This window comes from Anopheles gambiae, chromosome 3, assembly GCF_943734735.2.
Source record: "Anopheles gambiae chromosome 3, idAnoGambNW_F1_1, whole genome shotgun sequence".
NCBI classification, from domain to species: Eukaryota; Metazoa; Arthropoda; class Insecta; order Diptera; family Culicidae; genus Anopheles; species Anopheles gambiae.
Genome location: NC_064602.1, coordinates 51,273,794 through 51,294,131, shown reverse-complemented (window position 1 = coordinate 51,294,131; position 20,338 = coordinate 51,273,794). Strand labels below are relative to the sequence as shown.

The following is a 20,338-nucleotide window of genomic DNA, read 5'->3' as shown; positions in this document are numbered from 1 at the left end:
AGGACCACTTATCAATTTATTATTCACTTATCATATTTCATGACTTAAAGTGAATCAATCTTTACCAAACTTACATGAAAACACTTTTAGAATGTTTACTTTAAGAATGTTTTTAAAGTTTGGTAAAAAGTTAAGAAACAAAAAAGTTATGATAAGAAATGTAAAAATAACCGAAAAATCATGTGCCAAAGTAATAGGACCAGTTCAGAAAATTTGAAAATAATGATCATTTATTATTATTAAATAACATTTTTCGATGTTATTGAGTTGTCGGATAACTTAACTTAAATTAATGAACAAAGGCGTGTACATTTTTTTTTTGTAGAAACGCTTAGCGCAGTGGCAATTCGCTGTGTCTTTAATTAACATGCTCTAATTTACTAATGCGAGAATATTACGGCACTCGCTTAAGGGTTTTGAGCTCCCTTTGCACTGAGAGACGAAATAGTGGTGAGTACCTTCGTCTATGGGTATAAAAGCGCGTCACAGCGCTGGATCGCTTACACTGTGTTCTTAGCCGTTGCCTAGAACACTTCACACGATCAATTAGCTCGTGTATTTTTGGGTGCACTACTTCAAGCGGTTGATTGAAGGAATTCCAACGATGGGCTGTAGTGCACACTCCACACAACAACAGCGTTTAGATATCAAACGTTTGTCCGCTGCTGGGTACTCCCAGCGAAAAATCGCGGAAATACTTGGCCGATCCAAAACATTCGTGTATAACGCGCTGCATAGCACGGGCACGAAAATACCAACAGGTCGGCCACGCAAGACATTCGCCAGGGATGATGCTCGGATGACGCGATTGTGCAAGGCTGATCCTTTCAAGTCGGCCAGGGCAATTAGGGACGAGCTGCAACTGTCCGAAAGTGATCGAACAGTGCAGCGTCGCCTATTTAAAAACAACCTGGTCGGCCGGAATCCCCGCAAAGTGCCGTTGCTTGGACGGTGCCACGTTCAAGCCCGGTTGCAGTTTGCTCAAGAGCACTACGACTGGGCAGGTAAAACCTGAACAAGTGGCGAAATGTACTGTGGTCGGACGAGTCCAAAGTGAACTTGGTAGGTTCGGATGGGAAACGCTTTGTGCGTCGTCCAAAGAATACCGCCTACCGGCCACAGTACACTTTAAAAACCGTGAAGCACGGCGGAGGCAACATAATGGTTTAGGCATGTTTCTCTTGGTACGGTGTCGGTCCTATCTTTCGGATAAAAGATATCATGGACCAACACCGATACTTAAACATCATCCAAACGGTCATGTTGCCTCATGCAGAGTGGGAGATGCCATTGAAATGGCAATTCATGCATGACAACGATCCAAAACATACTGCAAAAGCGGTTAAAAAATGGTTTGTTGATAAAAAAATTGACGTCATGAATTGGCCTGCACAATCGCCTGACCTGAATCCGATCGAGAACCTGTGGAAGATTGTTAAAGCTAAGCTTCCACCGGCAGGTTCTCGAACTAAAGAGAAACTGTGGGAGCATATAGAGAATGCTTGGTACAGCATTCCGCCATCAACTTGCAAAGATTTGGTGGAATCCATGCCTAAAAGGATGCGAGCTATCATCCGGAACAATGGGCATGCTACCAAATATTAAATGCTGCCAAGTTAGCCCAGGATAAGGCTGTTTTGTTATTTTCTTTAGTTTTTCAAATGAACGTGCTGGCCACATTGCGAAATAAAAGCCGGAGCTGTTATTGAATAATGATAAATGGTTTAAATAAAAAAAAAATCTATACTGGTCTTATTATTTTGTCGCATGATTTTTGGGTTTTTTTTAACAATTCTTATCATAACTTTTTTGTTTGTTAACTTTTTACCAAACTTTAAAAGCAGACTTTAAGCCAACGTCCGAAAAGTGCTTTCATGCAAATTTGGTAAATATTGATTCACTTTAGGTAATGAAATATGATAAGTGAATAAAACATTATTAAGTGGTCCTATTGATTTGTCCGACACTGTACAACAACAATCTTGCTTCTTGTATGGGAGTTAGAAAATTACTAATTACAAAATTGAGTGTAACATCTGAAAAAGTTGTAGGGCAACTGTATCAGTTTTCGACCTTGTATCTGTTTTCAGCAGGGTAACTAAAAACGTGAAATCAAGCAAAAACATGTTGAAAATTGAATCAACGCATATTCAACGCAACGCAAAAACATGTTGAAATTGACTCAACGCATATATATGGTCATTTGTTATTCATATTTTCATTAACATTCATTGGTGTTGAGGGTCATTTTTCCATTGCATGTATCTAATGTGGACGTTTAAATTTCGTCCTTATGAGAAAATACTAACATAATATAAAAAACTTCTATATACAAACTTTCACATCTTTTTTTTGCATATCTTCTATCTATCTATCCTATAACAAATTTTAGAAAAAGGTTCTCATTTTCAATCTCTAGCTATAGAGCGTTACTTTTTCACTCTATAATTAGGTTAGGGAGTTGATGTTAGGTGCGGATAGCTTAGATGATTTTTATACCGTGTTGGTTTTCTTGCACACTTCGGTGCACATAGCGATTCATCGATGTAGGCGTTGGACGAAAAACGACAACCATGTTTTTGTCAAACGAACGAAAATCGCCCAAACATATGTTAAGTTGTGTAACCGTGAGGACACATGAGGTGAAATATACAGCGAAATGAACTTCGAGCTACTCTACTGCTGACTGGGGGACGTATGCTACACTCTAAATTCAAGCTATCGCTCAACCTGGACGCTAACAGTTCATGTAACATCCGTGTTCAGTCAGCACAGGCTGAATTGAAGCTACAGGCTTCAGTGATCGTTTGGTTGTGTCATTTGAAATAAGAGCAGGTTACATTCCCCCTTGACAAGGATGGAACACATACGCTGAGATCAGTGGGCACCACCACTGATTGTATGGAACGAAACATCCATGAGTAGCCGCTATGCTCTTGAAGCTCGCGCCATCGATCACGCCTTGCAGGACGTTATGGGAAATCGCCAAAAGTTCGGTGTTAAGGTGGTGTTGCTATGTGGCGACTTTCGACAGATACCAACGTCTAGGTTCTGCAGCAGTGCATCCGGCAGAGCTGTGGGGCAAATTTAGGTTATTGCGTTTACGGGAAAAATGCGTGTGCAGACAGTCCAGACTGTTCAAGATGCTGAATAACAGTTCCGCAGAGATATCCAGCATGAGCATGTCTGCGTTTCCGCGGTACCGCGTTAGAATGACTTTTCATTTCTTTGGCTGGATCGTTAAACACGTTTCTGCGGGCGCGGGCTTCGAAAAAAAAAATTGTCGAAGGGAATGTTCCAGAATCCTCTGTTATTTTTAGGACGTAAACATGAACCACTTTTGTCACCGATCAGTACATCGTTAAAGACTCTGAACAGAATTGGCTACTGCGAGCTGTCGAGAACCTCAAAGTGCTACGACTCATTAATCAGTGCCTGTGTGAAGAGACGCCACAGAAGGCGCTGACGATGTTTCTGAGTATGCCGTATTTAGCCGACTGTGTGCAGATACAGCCAGACCTGCTACAATGCGCCGTATCCGCTGACGAAATATGTTGCCTGGTGGACGTGGAGCACTCTTATGCTTTCGATGTGCTGGACAGTATATTAGTAAACGTGATTCGATTGAACAACGAACAACAAACTGTGTACGATGTAAATACCGTAGCAGTGGACAGCTACAGTTAGACTGAACAATCCAGCCGAGAGGAGACACACAAAGGACCGATATATTTCCTTGATGGACCTAGTGACACTGGGAAGCCGTTTAGGCTCGAAACTATTCTAGGATGTCACTAATCAAAAATTGCAATCGCAGTGGAACTACTGCTACTGACCGGGGGACGTACGCTACACTCCACATTGGACGCTAACAGTTCCTGTTACATCCATTTATAGTCAGTACAGGCTGAATTGATGCAACAGGCATCACTGGTCTTATAAAACGAGACATCCATAAGCAGAACAGTCTTATAGAACAAGGGTCTCCAAACTTTTCAGTTCGCGGGCCGCATTGCCTCACATATAATGGTGTTGAGGGTCATTTTTCCGTTGCATGTATCTAATGCGGACGTTTAAATTTCGTCCTTATGAGAAAATACTAACATAATATACAAAACTTCTATAGCTTTCTATTTTTTCAGCTTGGTCTACGTCTCTAAAAAGCAACTATTACATTTTCTTTAAAAAAACAATTCACTCACAATAATTAACTTTTTATTTTGACCTTCACAAAGTTGCCACGGGCCGCGTTTAGGGTATTGCGTTTGCGGGAAGAAGGGGGAAAACATGCGTGTGTTGACAGCCCAGACTATTCAAGATGCTCAAGAGCAGGAAAAGTTCGTAGAATTTCTGCTCTGCATCAGCGAGAATCATACGACATACGGCATACGACATTTCCGGGATTAGGTAGGGCGTATACCATGGTACCACGCGAGTTGATATTACCTGGAATATCTGATCTAAATGTAAAGTAAATCTATCGCAAACAGTATGAATTTTAATACATAAATAATTTATTTCAAAAGGTACACCATCCACAATTTAATTTATAAAATATTAAAAAAAGAAAATTAAGCAATCATAAATCTATATAGGGTAAATGTACCAGTATTGGGCAGGTTAGTGCAGCAGTTTCACAAAAACTGCTTGTACACTTACAATTTTTATTACTTTTCATGAAAGTGGCGTTATTTTAAACGATAAACTATCGTATTATGTTGTGCTATTTTTTATTTGCCGTTTCAAATGCATTTTATAGCGATATTCTTGAAAATGACCTTGAGGTGAATGGTGACAAGTGCAGTCCTGTGAATGTGTAGCTCCCGTTTGTGAACTGTAAAAACTTGTGAAATAGAAAGCTAAGTGTTATTTTGTTTTGTTCTACTTGTTACTTAATGTTAGTGCTACCTGCGGTATCATTGTTTAGTATTTGTATTATTGTTTTGTGAATGTAAAACACGGGTGAAGTACAGGTGTCCTCCGAGATACGACTGTATTTGGGACCGAAAAAATGTTCCAAAGCAAGGCGTAAGTCGAAAAAGTCGTATGTTGAATATCTATGAATGTTAAGTTTATAACCGAAGTTGAAGAGTCGGAATTTATGATATCGTGTATTTTATTTAAAATAATGTTTGATAATGTAATAATTATATTTTAAAAACCGTACACAATGTAAATATACAAGATAGGGTAGTTGTGGAATCTTTGGAAATGTGTGTATAACGGTTATCAGCCCAGATATTCAAAAAAATACATCAATTTCTTGTCAATGACAACTTTTAACTCTCAAAATCAAAATCGTCGTATCTGCGAATCGTCGTAACTCGAGGGGGTCGTAACTCGGGGGACGCCTGTATGTCGGTCGACAGCGTCACTGCGTTGTCGAAAGTGATTAATCTTTGCTTGGTATGTGTTTGTTCATGCTAGACATACGTATCGTTGTCCGTTTGTCAAGACGTGTACACGATTGTAAGCGTTTGATATCGCAGGCTGTAGTAGAGTAGTGTTTGTGTGCATTTGTTGTTACCTTTTATTCATGTCTGTGTGATAAATTTTTTAATTCTAAAACAGCTCGCCTAAATTTTGTTTTTACGGCATGGAGTGTTTAGCATGCTCCGCCGTAGTTTGAATAAACGATGACCAGATTTTGTGTGCGGGGAAATGTGGTGGCAATTTTCATCGTCGCTGCGTTACCCCCTCGCTGTCGAAAACAGTGGCCAAAATAATTAATAAAAATAAGAATATGCTGTATATGTGTGATAGATGTTTAGAACACAAATCGGGCTTGGCGGGTATGGATGTAGATGTGAGTGGATCGTACGATTTACTCACACAATCCATAAAAAATTTGGAGTCGAATGTGAGTGTATGGATATCGAGTGCCTTGGAAAAGGGAATCGAGACTCTAAAAACTGAGCTCTGCGCACAAGTAGAACGCAAATTGGAGCAAACATTGCGTGAAAGCTTGAGTGCGGTAGAATGCTCAAATAAGGCAAAGGAAGCCTTGCGTGCAACCTTTAACGATACTAAGGCCAGAGAAACAGTAGAGGATGAAAGATGGGCTACAGACTAAGAAAAGAAAAAGGACGAATAGTGGGAACAGTAATGTTCAAACCATTATTAATCGTTTTGACACGGGGAATGTTAATTCGACGCCCAAGATTTCTGACAAGGTTACAGGACCCATTTTAGCAAACAAAAATAAGAATAGTAAGATTCTGGTTATTGTACCAAAGGTGGGTCAATCTTGTGATAAGACAAGAGCTGACCTTCGCGCTAAGTTGGATCCAAGGAAGCAGTAGGTGTCGGAATTCCGTAACGGCAAGGACGGTCAGGTGTATGTTCAATGTTCTGCTCAGGTTAAATTAGATGAACTCAGGAAAGAAGTAGAAAACATTTTGGGAGATGAGTATGCAACGGATTTACCATTGTCACGTGTAAAGATAATTGGGATGAGCGAAAAATACACTGACTCACATTTAGTAGACCTTTTAAAATCTCAAAATGAGGGAATACCCTGGAAACAGGTCAAGGTCATAGGAATGTTTGAAAATAAAATTTACAAGTACCAAAAATATAATGCGGTCTTGGAAAGCGCCAGCCAGCGTAAATGATTAAAAAGTCTGATAGACGAATACTTATTGCGCGCCAAAAAGACGACTTTTTTAGTTTTTTAATTAGTTTAATTGTTATTGCACTATTTAAATGCTTATTTTTAGCAGTGCGTGTGTATTGATAGTCCCTTTATCGAACCCCATGATTACTTTTACCGTCCCATGCCTATTGCGGCCATAATTAGTCTTTTTCTGTAAAATATTCAGATAGATGAATACTTTTTGGACTGACTATACATAATGTACACACACAAACATATTTTACAAACGATCCAAAAAAAAGGTTGATTGAAGCGCAATTCTCATATGCCTCTCAATAAACGTTGCTGCCGTAACCGGGCCATTTTTACTAGTCTATAATACAAATTCTAGCAACGACTAACGGTGCGTTACTGCCGTTAATTTCGCTTGAAAAGTAACGACTGTTGTAGCGTGTGCAAACTATGAAACAAAAGAGCGTAGCTCCTAACCAGACTACTTTGATCAGACTACTTTATCTCTCTTTTTTCATTGAACATTTTTGCACTCTTTCTCTCTAGCTCTACTTATCCTATTGTTCTCTTACTCTTTTATTCATTATTGTTCATCGTTTTCCGTGTTTTACCAAATCAAAGAAACAATTAGTTCTTTGTCTAATTTTTGGAGTGCAATAATGATCAAAGAAGAGCAGGATAAAGAAACATTATCCAATTCTATCCGGCTATGCTTTAATTTTTTTATTTAGATTTTCAAAAGTACAACAAAAGAAACTGGGACGCTTAATAATATTGGTGAACGACATTTAAGGAATCTTTCACAAGAAGTGGAACATGGATTGTCCATGTTCGGGATAAAGAAAGGGTTATTGTGTTATTTTTTGCGAGGTTTTTTAGCATTTGCCTCTACACTGGTATATAGAAAGAGATAAGTTTCAGAATTTTACCAGATAGTATGAGGAAACATGATAGTAAGTGTGGTAAATAAAACCATGCTCCCTTACATCAGGATACACCCTGGCACAGCTATGCCATTGTGCCGTAATAACAAAATTTGGGAATAAACCAAAAAGTATAAGTGGAATTACGAACCACAGAATTGATAACAACATGGACCATGTGAAAATGAACTGGAAAAAGTAAATAATCATGAATAGTTTTTTATATAATCTGAGTTAATCTGATAGGTTGTCCCATGATGTAAATAAGAACTGTAACTTGGACTAAGAAGTACGAACAGTGAAAGAGTATGAGTAAATACTCTACACCAAAATCAAATATCATACGCCATGGTTTTTACAAAAATGCCTTCGATAATTGCCATACATTCGATTGCAAAATTAACTATTATTTTTCAAAATATCAAATAAAATGTGCAGAGTTAAAAAATTATCGGTAGATTTGCTGTCAGCTAATAGTTCGGCAGGTTTCGTTACTAAAAGAACCATAGCAGTAAAACTATGAAAGTGTTGTTTTTATGAAAGATTCATTGGTTGCATAATTCTAGCCCGCTTGGAATTTTAAAATCATGGAAAACAAGTAATTATTAACTTTAAATTCTGACGAAAATAGGTACTCGGTAAATGTTGATTTTTGACAGATCAATGTTGTGGGCTCCTGCCAACATTTGTTGTATTAAATATAATCAATTTCACGATAAATAATCCAATCACTTCATAGGAAAAATAATACCGTAAGAATTCAATAGTTGAACGCTTTTTAGTTGGCATGCTTTTTAGTTGAACGCTCGATAGTTGGCTGACAGCTCAATTAAAAGCAAGCGTTTGTATGGAAAAACCGGGTTTTGAAAATTTCACAAAAATCTCATGGCTTGCCGAGAAAAATATGAAAAAAGTATTTGGCAGTGTACCAGTAATAAAAGGAAAAGTAAATACTGTACCTGTATTTGGCAGTGTACCTGTTTTCGGCAGGGTAACTAAAAACGTGTAATTACGCAAAAACGCGTTGAGAATAGTCTCCACACATATTTTTTAAAAAGAGATATACTCATTTGTTTTTCATATACGAAGTATCACATCATTTCCTTGCATATTTTTCAAAATTTCAAACAAAATGTGCGGAGTTCACAATTTTTTGGCAGATTTGCTGTCAGGCAATAGTTCGGCAAGTTTCATTTTTAAGAGAATCAGAACACCAAAGCAATGAAAGGTTTTTATGAAATATTATTTGGTTGCAGATTTTATACTAGCCCGCGTGGAATTTTAAAATCACTAAAAACAAGTAATTATTCACATTAAATGCTGCCGAAAATAGGTACACGGTAAATGTAGATTTTTGACAGATCAATGCTGTTGGCTCCTGCCGAGACTTGAAACAAAAATACACTTTTGATTTGGCTGAATATTCATTTATAACTTGATCAGAAAACTGCAATGTGTATGTCGACACATAAAACGACATTTCTTCTATCAAATATCACCATTTTCACTATAAATAATCAAATAACTTGAGAGAAAAATATTAATTTGCCGTACTCTATAGCCGTCAGGCAGTCTTATTTCTCCAGTGCCTACTTTGTTTGTAACTAGTGATGGGCGTTTCGGAGCGCACCAACGGCTCCGGAGCCGGCTCCGGACTAACGGCTCCGGAGCAGGCTCCGACTTTTTCCCGGAGCCGGCTCCGCTCCGACGGCTCCGGAGCCGGCTCCGCTCCGACGGCTCCGGAGCCGGCTCCGCACCGACGGCTCCGGAGCCGGCTCCGCTCCGACGGCTCCGGAGCCGGCTCCGCACCAACGGCTCCGGAGCCGGCTCCGCACCAACGGCTCCGGAGCCGGCTCCGCACCAACGGCTCCGGAGCCGGCTCTGCTCCGACGGCTCCGGAGCCGACTCCGCACCCACACCCACCTACGGCTCCGGAGCCGGCTCCGCACCAACGGCTCCGCACCAACGGCTCCGTAGCCGGCTCCGGACTAAGGGCTCTACACTCACGCCTCCGTTCCATAAATGAATATATATTCTCGCACGTGTGGAAGCTAACACACGATATGATTGCAGTATTGGCATGCATGACGTTGTGTAGCATTCGTTAGTCTCGTCTTTCTTAACAATATTCAAAACTAATCGATATTTTTTTGATAAATTCTTTTAAACATGACCTACTCCGTTATTTACGGATTACCTCGATTGAAACTTCATTGAAAAAGTTTTTTTGGTCTTTTGTGTTAAAACCGGCTCCGTAGCCGTTGGAGCGGAGCCGTTGGTGCGGAGCCGGCTCCGGAGCCGTTGGTGCGGAGCCCGCTCCGGAGCCGTCGGAGCGGAGCCGGCTCCGGAGCCGTAGGTGGGTGTGGGTGCGGAGTCGGCTTCGGAGCCGTCGGAGTGGAACCGGCTCCGGAGCCGTTGGTGCGGAGCCGGCTCCGGAGCCGTCGGAGCGGAGCCGGCTCCGGAGCCGTCGGAGCGGAGCCGGCTCCGGAGCCGTCGGAGCGGAGCCGGCTCCGGAGCCGGCTCCGAAATTGCCTTGAGCCGGTCGGAGCCGGCTCCGGCTTCGGAGCCGTTTTGCCCATCACTATTTGTAACTCAAATCAAAATGACTCTAAAAATTGCCAGCAAAATGCCCAAAATGGGCAACATAAAATTTATAATTTAAGTACTTTACAACACAAATCTTAGGAAAATGAAAGTGTAAAACTGTTTTAAACATTTTTGTCTATCTATTGGCATTGATTAAAACATTTACCGACCCGTATTCGCGTTGCCGAAAATAGGAGCACAGCCGCCAAAAATAGGACCAAACTGCCGAAAATAGGAACAATACCAGTGCATTTTCACGAATATCTCTAAAAAATACATTTAAATCGGCAAATAAAAAATAGCACAACATAATACGATAGTTTATCGTTCAAACTAATGTCACTTTCATGAAAAGTAATACAAATTGTAAGTGTACGAGCAGTTTTTGTGAAACTGCTGCACTAACCTGCCCTGCACTAATAAATCTTCCTAATTCTTTTATCTTTAAAGAGGCCCGTTCAAAAATCCTGGTAGTTGATCATACCCCGATTCTTGCATCATTTCCAAGTTTAGATCTACTTATCAAACCAAGTTTTTGGTGTAAGCCTACTTTTGCCAATAATAATGGGGCCCTTCACGATTCTAGTCAGCTTTTTGTATGGAGTTTGACAGTTGGAGGCTGAAATCATGTAAACACCCCATACAAAACCACACAAAACTAGCCTGCAATTTTCAGTCTAGATTATACTAGTCTCAAAGCTAGAATTAGATTCGAGTACCTGCTCGAAAAATGGCAAAACACGGTGTTGTTTACATTTACCCCAAGGTGCATTAACCGTCATGTGTACAACCGCCTACCTGTGTAAGTTTTGCATCTTTATTCCAAAATAACTTTGGATTAAAAAATCGTATCGACTTCAAATTTTAAAAATGCCTCAGAAAATATGTTTTCTACCCATGTGCAAAAAATACCAAAAATGTTAAATATTTTTTTTTTAATTATTTAAGTTTAAATACCCTACGCATGTACAACCGCCTACCCGTGTAAGCTATACATTTTGTATGGAAGAATTATGTTTTTCGAGGTTAAAAGCTTATATCTTTTGAATTACTAGTTAGAATTGAATGAAAATTGTCTTAGGGTCACAATAATGTTTTATAACATATTGTTATAAAATTAGAATTTTAAAACTCCTATCAATATTTTTTTCAATCAAAAATGTGCTGTAACTCCAACACCCCAACCGGCCTTTTTTTTCTTTCAAATGTTGTATTACAGTGTAACAATATATCGATATTAACACTGAAATCACCTCTTTTAAAATGATACCAACCACTACAAGCAAACGAAATAGAATTGGCTGAAAGTTAACACACACATTCATACTGTAGTCATAGTGTTACTGCCGAATAGGGATGGGTGTTTTGGAGCGCATCAATGGCTCCGAAGTCGGCTCTGCACCCACGGCTCCAGAACCGGATCCACACCAACAGCTCCGGAGCCGGATTCGCACCAACAGCCCCGAAGTCGGCGATGAATCAATGGCTCCGGTGGTGAATCAACGGCTCCGGACCAACGGCTCTGGACTAACGTTTCAATAGAGACGGCATTGTATGATAGTCTAAAAAACGAATCTATCTTCTTGCAAGTGTAGAAGCTAACACGCGATGTGATTGTTGAACGATGTTCAAAATTTATCGATTTTTTTTATAAATTCTTTTACAACATTATTTACTAAGCTATTTACGGATCTTTCCCATTGAAACTTTATTGAAAAGGATTTTTTTAGCAATCTGTTAAAACCGACTCCGGAGCCGTGGGTGCGGAGTCGTTGGTGCGGAGCCACTGGAGCGGAGTCAGCTTCGGAGCCGTGGGTGCGGAGCCATGGGGGCGGAGCCGGCTCCGTTGGGTTGGAGTGGAGGAGGTTCCGAAGTTGTCTGGAGCCGGTCGGAGCCGGTTTTTAATAAAAGATGATGAGCATATTTTATAGATCGTCAACATATATTTTTATACAACAAGCAAAACAATTGAAAAATGTATATAACTTTTGAAAGAAACGTAAGTAAAACTTATAAAAAGACTAATCATCCACTTAAAACATGCGGCCTGGCCAGTTATGGTGGTGGAGTTAGAACATTTTATTGATTGAAAAAAATCTTGATAAGATTTTTAAAATTCTAATTTTACTACGATATGTTATAAAACATTATCATGTTACAGATTACATTCAAATCTTACAAGAAATTCAAAATATATACTCTTTTAACCACGAAAAACATCATTGTTCCATACAAAATGTATGGCCTACCCGGGTAGGCGGTTGTACGATTACGTAAAATTTGTTGGTCGTACACAAGACGATTAAAGAAATCACGTGGTGGAATCTAGAATCAAAGTGTATGTAGTCCAGATGGTCTCATAGCATGTTTTTATAACCAAATTTGAATAACGGAATTTGGGGCAAGTGTGCCACCTTAAGCATTTCAAGTTATAACTCACTAAAACGTGTTTTTCAAAAGCCAATTTAAATCTCATAACCATTTTACATCTATTTCCTCACTTATAAATGAGTTTCGCTTGAAAAAAGCGCAAACAAAACAGTTTTTGAAGCGTTTTAAAAAGGGTGAAAAAAACGTTGTTTTTTGGGCTATGGGGCAAGAGTGCCACTCGTATGGGGCAAGACGGCCACCTGGTTAAAACAACCGTATTTCTTAGATAATTGGAAATTATTACGTTTGTACCACTAGTGTATGTATTCCTACATGTCTTGAGTCACCAAAGAACCCCTTTTCATCACAAACTGTATCGCAATATGGGTTGTTGCTGGTCTGTTTTTCCGGAGTAGAAACCGCTCGTAAAAGCGCACCATACCGCTGAACGCTACAACAATGTTTACATTTTTGACAGCTCGCGCCTATGAAAGATGGTGGCACACTTGCCCCAAATAGAGATGGCTCTTTTGCCCCAAAAGTTGTATCTTTTTTTAAATTGAATTTTTCAATGACAAAAAGAAAGTTTTTTTCAACTAACCCCACAAAAAAAATCACGTTTCCTCAGCTATACGGTGGTGTAAAAATTTTCTCGGTTGATTGTTCGCATGATTTTTGAGAGCTTATTTGGTTGGATTAAAAAATTATAATATTCTGCTCAATTTTTTAAACTCAATATAAATCAGTTCAAAACAATGGGAAATATCGATTTGTCTATATGAAATTCGGCTCAGTATACTTAGTCATTGGAAAGCAACCAACTGTATACACAATTGATCATTAAACTAAAGTTTTTAAGGAAAAATGCTTGGTGGCACTCTTGCCCCGTATGGCACACTTGCCCCAAATTCCGCTATCACTTTTTGACAAGATGGGTGAAAACTTTTGTTCAAACAAACTTTCTGGAGGCTTGACGAATACATAAAACACTCTTAAAATCTTCATTCAGAAGCAGAAGCGATAAAAATCAGTATTTTAAATTCATACATCTTGGGATAAGCCCACCTGTATGTTATACCCACTTAGATAGTTGCTCGAAAACTGGTATACAATGCAAACAACTGACAGGCTGAAATTTCAGCTTACCAACTTAAAACGGAAAGGCCTCCAATCTTGGATATCTGGTGCCAAATTGATGTGCCCATAGCAGGATATTCAGTCCTACGTATTGGAGGTCCGATCCATACGGGGCTTGAACTTTTGACCATCATCTTCTAAGATTGACCACGGGACCGGCCCAAAATTAATCGATTAGAATTAATGTGTTGAATTCATTGCTATGTTTCATAACCAGGCGAATTAAAATAATTGAGTGTAATTAGTTGTATTTTAGGGGTACTTATTTACAGGGGTTTCCAAGTCAGTTTCGAATGTAAATATTGTTTCACCGCATCCAAGATGTTTTTCTACATTTGTCAAATGGTATATTTGGTTCAAAACAAAATTCCAGTTTCAACACATGATTTTCAACACATAACAAAAAACTGTCAAGCTCAATCCAGCTTGAGTCGTGTTGAAAATCATGCTGTAGAAATTAAAAATTATTGTGATGGAAATGAAATGTCAGGTCGATGTGGAACAACATTTTGCCTGCGTTGGATAACAACGCAATACATTTTAATATACATTCGAAACTGAAAACCCTGTAAATGTATTGAAAAAGTGAAAATATATTTGTACTAACACCAACATTTCAACAAATCTAGGAAAAATCTGAATCCCAATCAAGAAATAGAAAGCGCATCCCGTATTTCACCATGGCAACGGAGAAAAGGAGAAGGATGTTAACTTTTGAGGTGCAGTCTATAACAACCACGCTTTCGTTGCTAAGCGCGTGGTTGTTATAGACTATGCAATTGCTAAATTTTCCCACGGTGTCAATGCTAAAGCCTAACGCTCCTTGGCGCGTTAAAATGTTTCTATACCAGATTTCCAAAATAAATGAAAAAGTGCTTGCTTCTTATTTGATTGACCTTAATTAAAATTAAATTATTGGTAATGATATACCTTTTTCAAACATATACATATATGTTTCAGCAAAGCCAAAAAGAACATAGCGATGGAAGATTACAACTTCGAGACATTTTATCTGTTCCGATGCAACGAATTTTAAAATATCATCTATTGTTAGATAAGCTTGTACAAGAAACGGTGCCAGTAAGTTTTTAAAAGTTAAATCAATTTACTTCGTGTTTTATTAACCTCTATATCTATATACTATTACGATTACTTCAGACGCATGACGATTTTAGAGGATTGGAACGGGCCAAAGAAGCAATGGTAGATGTTGCACAGTATTCTAATGAAGTAAAGCGTGATTCTGAACATCTTATAGTGATACAAAAAGTAAAGGTTTGTGTTTCACAATACACGTTTAACTTTATACGTGTTTATATGTTTGGATGTTTTATACGTTTTTCTAACCTCAAATTAAAAATAAATTTTTAATATTTTTGTCATATTAACAACAGGAAAGTATTTCTGATCTGAACCTTCCCAACGGCAACAATCTCGAGCAATATGGACGGTTATTACTTGACGGGGATCTTAATATAAAAGCACACGAAGACCAAAAAATGAAGCATCGATATGCTTTTGTCTTCGAAAAGGTTATGATTCTGGTAAAAAATTCCAATACTAAGATCGGGGTAAGCTTTGATTGAAATGTTAAAAGCATGGCCATTTTTTCACTGAACTAAATTAGAATTAATATTCTCTTCATTTCTACCTATCTTTACAGGAAGCACAATATTCTTTCCGAGAAGCTCACAATTTGTTGGATTACAGGATAGAAATATTAAATTCTCGTCGCACTTTAGGTCGTGATGGTCGTTTGAAGTATTCTCTGCTATTAGCACGCAAAACGCAAGCTACTGCTTTCACGCTTTATATGAAAACTGAAGAAGAACGCGAAAAATGGAAGAGAGCATTTGAAACAGCAATGTAAGTAAATTTTCAAATAGTAAATTTGTATAAAAAAGTAAATAAAAATTATATTTTGGTAATAATTTGCTATTTTATGATAACCAAACAATTGACAATAAGTAGTTAATGTACTACTAGTTGTATGAAATATAATCTTTCAGTCCAAGGGAATTTTATAATCATATGCTTAGGACATTTATGCTGTTCATTTTATTGGCATAATTATGCCCATGAGACATAGTTAGTATTATGTTGAACCCCTTGTTATTTTTATTTGAAATTTTCTATAGGGAAACCTTGGAACCCGTAGGATGCAAGAATACTGATCATAAATTTGTTATACACACTTTTGATACGCCTGTCATCTGTCGCCATTGCTCGAAGTTTTTGAAGGGAAAAATACATCAAGGCTATCGATGCAAAGTATGTGAAATAGTAGTACACAGAGGTTGTATTTCGTCAACTGGTCGATGCAAGCAATTGCAACAAACACCGCCGCCGGTATGTGACCGATTGCTTTCGGAGTTCAACTGGTTTGTTGGTACAATGAATCGAGATTCAGCTACCCAGCGTCTAGAAAACAAAAAGATTGGAACCTATCTGCTACGTGTCCGTCCGCAAGGTGCCTCTCATGAAAGTGAAACAATATATGCGCTTAGCCTGAAGTAAGTAATATTATACTTTCTGCTCTCACTATCGATGTCCAATATAATATACAGGCGGTCCTCGAGATACACAGTTAATGGGGACCGAAAACGGCAGCAAAATATCGCGTATCTTGAATTTTCGCGTAAGTCGAATCTCGGGATTTCCAGCCAAAATGTCACAAATTTTCCTATAATTTCGTAAGTAGGGGGTTGTTTTAACCTCTTATTTAATTATTTGATATGATTCTGACTGAATAAATCTTTTGAAATGGACAATGGATGTGTCAAATCAGTGCAATTTGCTCAAAGAATTGTCAAATTTAGAAAACCGCGTATCTCTGAATCGGCATATAAAAGATACCGTGTATCTTCTCGGGGACCGCCTGTAACTGCAAAAACTAGGATTAAAAACAATATGTTTATCTTTGGTAATAAATTAAATAAAAGTTAAGTACACTTCTTATTTTTCTTTGAACCCCCTCTTAATTGTGTTCAACAAGAAATATAGACTTTCTCTATAGTATGAAGACCCTGATTCTCTTGCTCAGCCTTGCTATTGGGCCGAATGTCTCTATATTGTGTTGCAAAACATATTGTGTTTGTTACAAATGAAAACCCCTGTAAAAACGGTGTACAGTGACAGATTTTAAACAATAATCGATCTGTACAGTATATCAGTATGTACAGTCCAAGTATATCACAATTTGTTCAAAAATGACTTATGGCCCCGGTTTTTTCGAGGTCGCACCATAGTGTGCTCTCGAGAGTCTCCAATGCGGCCCGTGATGCTTTTTGTAAAGATTCGAAAGAATTATCTTTTTTGTTGAGTAACTCAATCGGAATTTTAACATCTACTTTTAAAAAATCGAAAATCAAGCTCCAATAAGAGAATGCTGTGTCTAAATTTGATGTATTTAGTTAGTATTTTCCGTTCATTTAACGTTCATCCATTAGCTAAAGGTAACGATAAAATCTGAGGGCCACGTTATTTGCGAAGCGTTTGCGATCAGTCCGGATTAGTCCGGATTAGTCCGGAAGAGTCGATGAGTCGGAACGAGTCCTGTAGAGTTTGGTAGAATCCGGGCGAGTAGAGTTTAGGTTGACGTTGCAATTGCTAATTTCCGAAATGACTGTCCATTGTCGTTTAGACAATTCTTGATGAGTTCATTGACTTTTAAATAAGGCATCAAATATGTACGTAATAGTATAACAATTTTCTTTCTTGCAATAATATTTACCTTTTCCGCCAGATTTAAAAAAAAATACCTTGTACTTCCCGCATGCTTCCCAAAAACTCAGTAAAAATTAAAAAAAACTTACTGTTTTTGTACCGCAAACCGAAACTTTTCAACCGAAATACAGTACTTTTCAGACGAGGAAGATATTTTATCATGTCGCGAATAATATTTTCTATTTATTTTCAGAACCGATAAGAAAATAATCAAGCATATGAAAATTTATCAGAAAAAAGAGCACCAGAATGTGTTTTATTATCTTTCGACAAGAAGATACTTTAAAACTATAATAGAACTGGTTTCTTTTTATGAAAGGAACGATTTGGGCGAAAATTTTGCTGGGTAAAAGACTGATTAGAATCTGTTTTTAATGTTTTCAACTAGTTCAATAAAAATAATTATGAATTGCAGCCTAAATCAACTTCTCCAATGGCCTTTTAAAGAGGAAATTGTTGTAGCCATCTATGATTTTGCACCCAATGAGCTCAATCAACTACCAATGCGCCAGGGATGCCAGGTGATTGTAATTGGAAAAGAAGGAGACAGTAAAGGCTGGTGGCGTGGCAAAACATTAGAAAAGGTATTACAGAACACAATGTTTTTTTTAATTAATATATTATTACAAATCATGTGTCTATTTAACTGCAAAATTATACGCATGATTGAATTCTTTTATTTTGTTCATATTTTTAGGTTGGATTTTTCCCCAAAGAGTATGTACGGCCAGCAGTAATCGGTGAAGTATAAATGATCAATTCGTAACATCCTGAACACAATCCACTCATATAAAGAATGAGATAATTGAGATGCTGTCATGTATTAAAGTTAGTGAGTTCGTTAATCAAATACAGGACCTGTTCTTTTTTTTTAATTACAAGGTTTGGCAGATGGATAAAGCAACATTCAATGCGACAACGAGTCTGATTCGAACTTATCTTATATCTTATAATTCGAATTATAATGATGCCATTAAAAAAAGGTTAACTAGGAAGTGATATTCCACGTATGGTTGTCAGTTTTTCAGGAAAGCTAAGTGAAAAACGATTTTACGTGTTTTCATCATAATAAAACAGAATAACAAAGGGTAGATGATTTAAAATGTGTTTAAAAAGTTTAACAGATTTAAAAAAATGTGAAACATTGCATAAACTAGTATTACGTATGTATGTGCTTTGAATGTTTGATGTGCAAGCAATGTTTTGTAAAAGCATGTTATGAAAAATCAATAATCGAACAAAAAATCGAATATCTAAATATCAGCTAGGTGTTACGCGCTAAGAAACGTAAATAATAAATAAAGCAACAACGATTAAAAGATATAACATATTAGGAGGCATACAAATGCTGATTGTTTTATAAATAAATTGTGTCTATGTGGAACGTTTCACGTACCAAAATATTATCTGTTGGTATTGCGTTGTATTTTATGCCGGCCCAGGGTTTCGACTTCCCCCAATCCCAATCCCAATCCCAATCCCAATCCCAATCCCAATCCCAATCCCAATCCCAATCCCAATCCCAATCCCAATCCCAATCCCAATCCCAATCCCAATCCCAATCCCAATCCCAATCCCAATCCCAATCCCAATCCCAATCCCAATCCCAATCCCAATCCCAATCCCAATCCCAATCCCAATCCCAATCCCAATCCCAATCCCAATCCCAATCCCAATCCCAATCCCAATCCCAATCCCAATCCCAATCCCAATCTAAATCCCAATCCCAATCCCAATCCCAATCCCAATCCCAATCCCAATCCCAATCCCAATCCCAATCCCAATCCCAATCCCAATCCCAATCCCAATCCCAATCCCTATCCCAATCCCAATCCCAATCCCAATCCCAATCCCAATCCCAATCCCAATCCCAATCCCAATCCCAATCCCAATCCCAATCCAATCCCAAAGGAATATCTAGCATTATAAAGGTCGGCGTACGTCGACTGCACCCCCCAAGCGAGTGAAAATATCACTTTTCGGCTGTGTTTTCGATTGACATTTCGTGCACGATTTGACAAACGAAACAGTGTACGAGATTCAGACTTTTTTCGGCACTTAACCACAACCGCGTGCAATGGCATATTTGCTATCTTCATTGCACGTCTAGCGTTAGACATTTTGAGGTTAAATAGTTTTTACATTGTTGGTGTTTATATGAATGATACGATACCAAAGAACACAACTGATTTAAATGCAAACTAAACATAATAGTCAAAAAGAAATACACATAACCTGCTTCAACGCTTGGCTTGGAGAGCGAAATGGTTCGAATGGAAGAACCACACATACAGTCATATATTGTTTGTCAAATTATGAGAGTGTATGAGTTATCGTCCGAAAATTTCCGCTTGTGTTATATACAACATTGACAGCTATGGCATGTTGGCAGCTCTGCGACTGCTCGAACGAGCAGCACTGCTCGAAACAGGAAGGGAGCGAATGAAATGTCATGCATACAAGGAACTGAATAAAGAAAACGCGTGTAACATTTGTACTGCATCAAAAATACAATAATTTGGCGACGAGAAAAGGGAATTATACGTTTTCAGTTACTTAAACAGTTCCCTACGTTGGTGAGAAGGAGCATTTACCGTTATTACTTCTATCGGTGCTACGAATACGGTGAATTTTGATGCTGTTGGCGGTACTACGTCTGGCGTTGCTACTGCTGCCGGAGCGTCAGCTGGATTGATTACGGGACGAGCTGCTACCATTTTTTTGCTACTACCGGAGATACTACTGCTGCTCCTACTACTCTTACTGTTGCTGTGACTGCTACTGCTTGTATATCGATGCAACCACAAACCGTGGCGAGCGCTGGATCTTCCACACCTACTGCTTCTTCTTCTTCCGGTACCAACGCAAAAATGGCTAATATGTGTGTTTTCGAGCCTTTCAACCCCGTGTCATTATCGTTCGATAGATGGATGGAACGGCTAAAAATTTGGTTTAGAATCAACCAAATTGGAGATAGCGATAAAAAGGA

At 38.4% G+C, this 20,338-nt stretch overlaps 1 protein-coding gene and 1 pseudogene across 6 annotated transcripts in view; both read left to right on the top strand.

Annotated features, from left to right (window-relative positions):
• The window catches only part of LOC1279719 (protein vav), a 41,042-nt gene extending 22,292 nt beyond the window's left edge, over positions 1-18,750 (top strand). For 4 of the 6 annotated variants that reach the window (XM_061655534.1, XM_061655533.1, XM_061655538.1 and 1 more), the window contains 8 exons: positions 14,584-14,703; positions 14,782-14,898; positions 15,018-15,194; positions 15,287-15,489; positions 15,762-16,136; positions 17,543-17,695; positions 17,765-17,933; positions 18,047-18,750. In XM_061655534.1, the coding sequence (XP_061511518.1) occupies positions 14,584-14,703; positions 14,782-14,898; positions 15,018-15,194; positions 15,287-15,489; positions 15,762-16,136; positions 17,543-17,695; positions 17,765-17,933; positions 18,047-18,100 (1,368 nt within the window). In that variant the 3' untranslated portion in view covers positions 18,101-18,750. The remainder of the gene's footprint in view (positions 1-14,583; positions 14,704-14,781; positions 14,899-15,017; positions 15,195-15,286; positions 15,490-15,761; positions 16,137-17,542; positions 17,696-17,764; positions 17,934-18,046) is intronic. The other 2 variants (XM_061655535.1, XM_061655539.1) reach the window with 1 other exon arrangement.
• On the top strand, positions 2,814-2,903 carry LOC133394135 (U6atac minor spliceosomal RNA; annotated as a pseudogene).
• Positions 18,751-20,338: the final 1,588 nt, after the last annotated feature.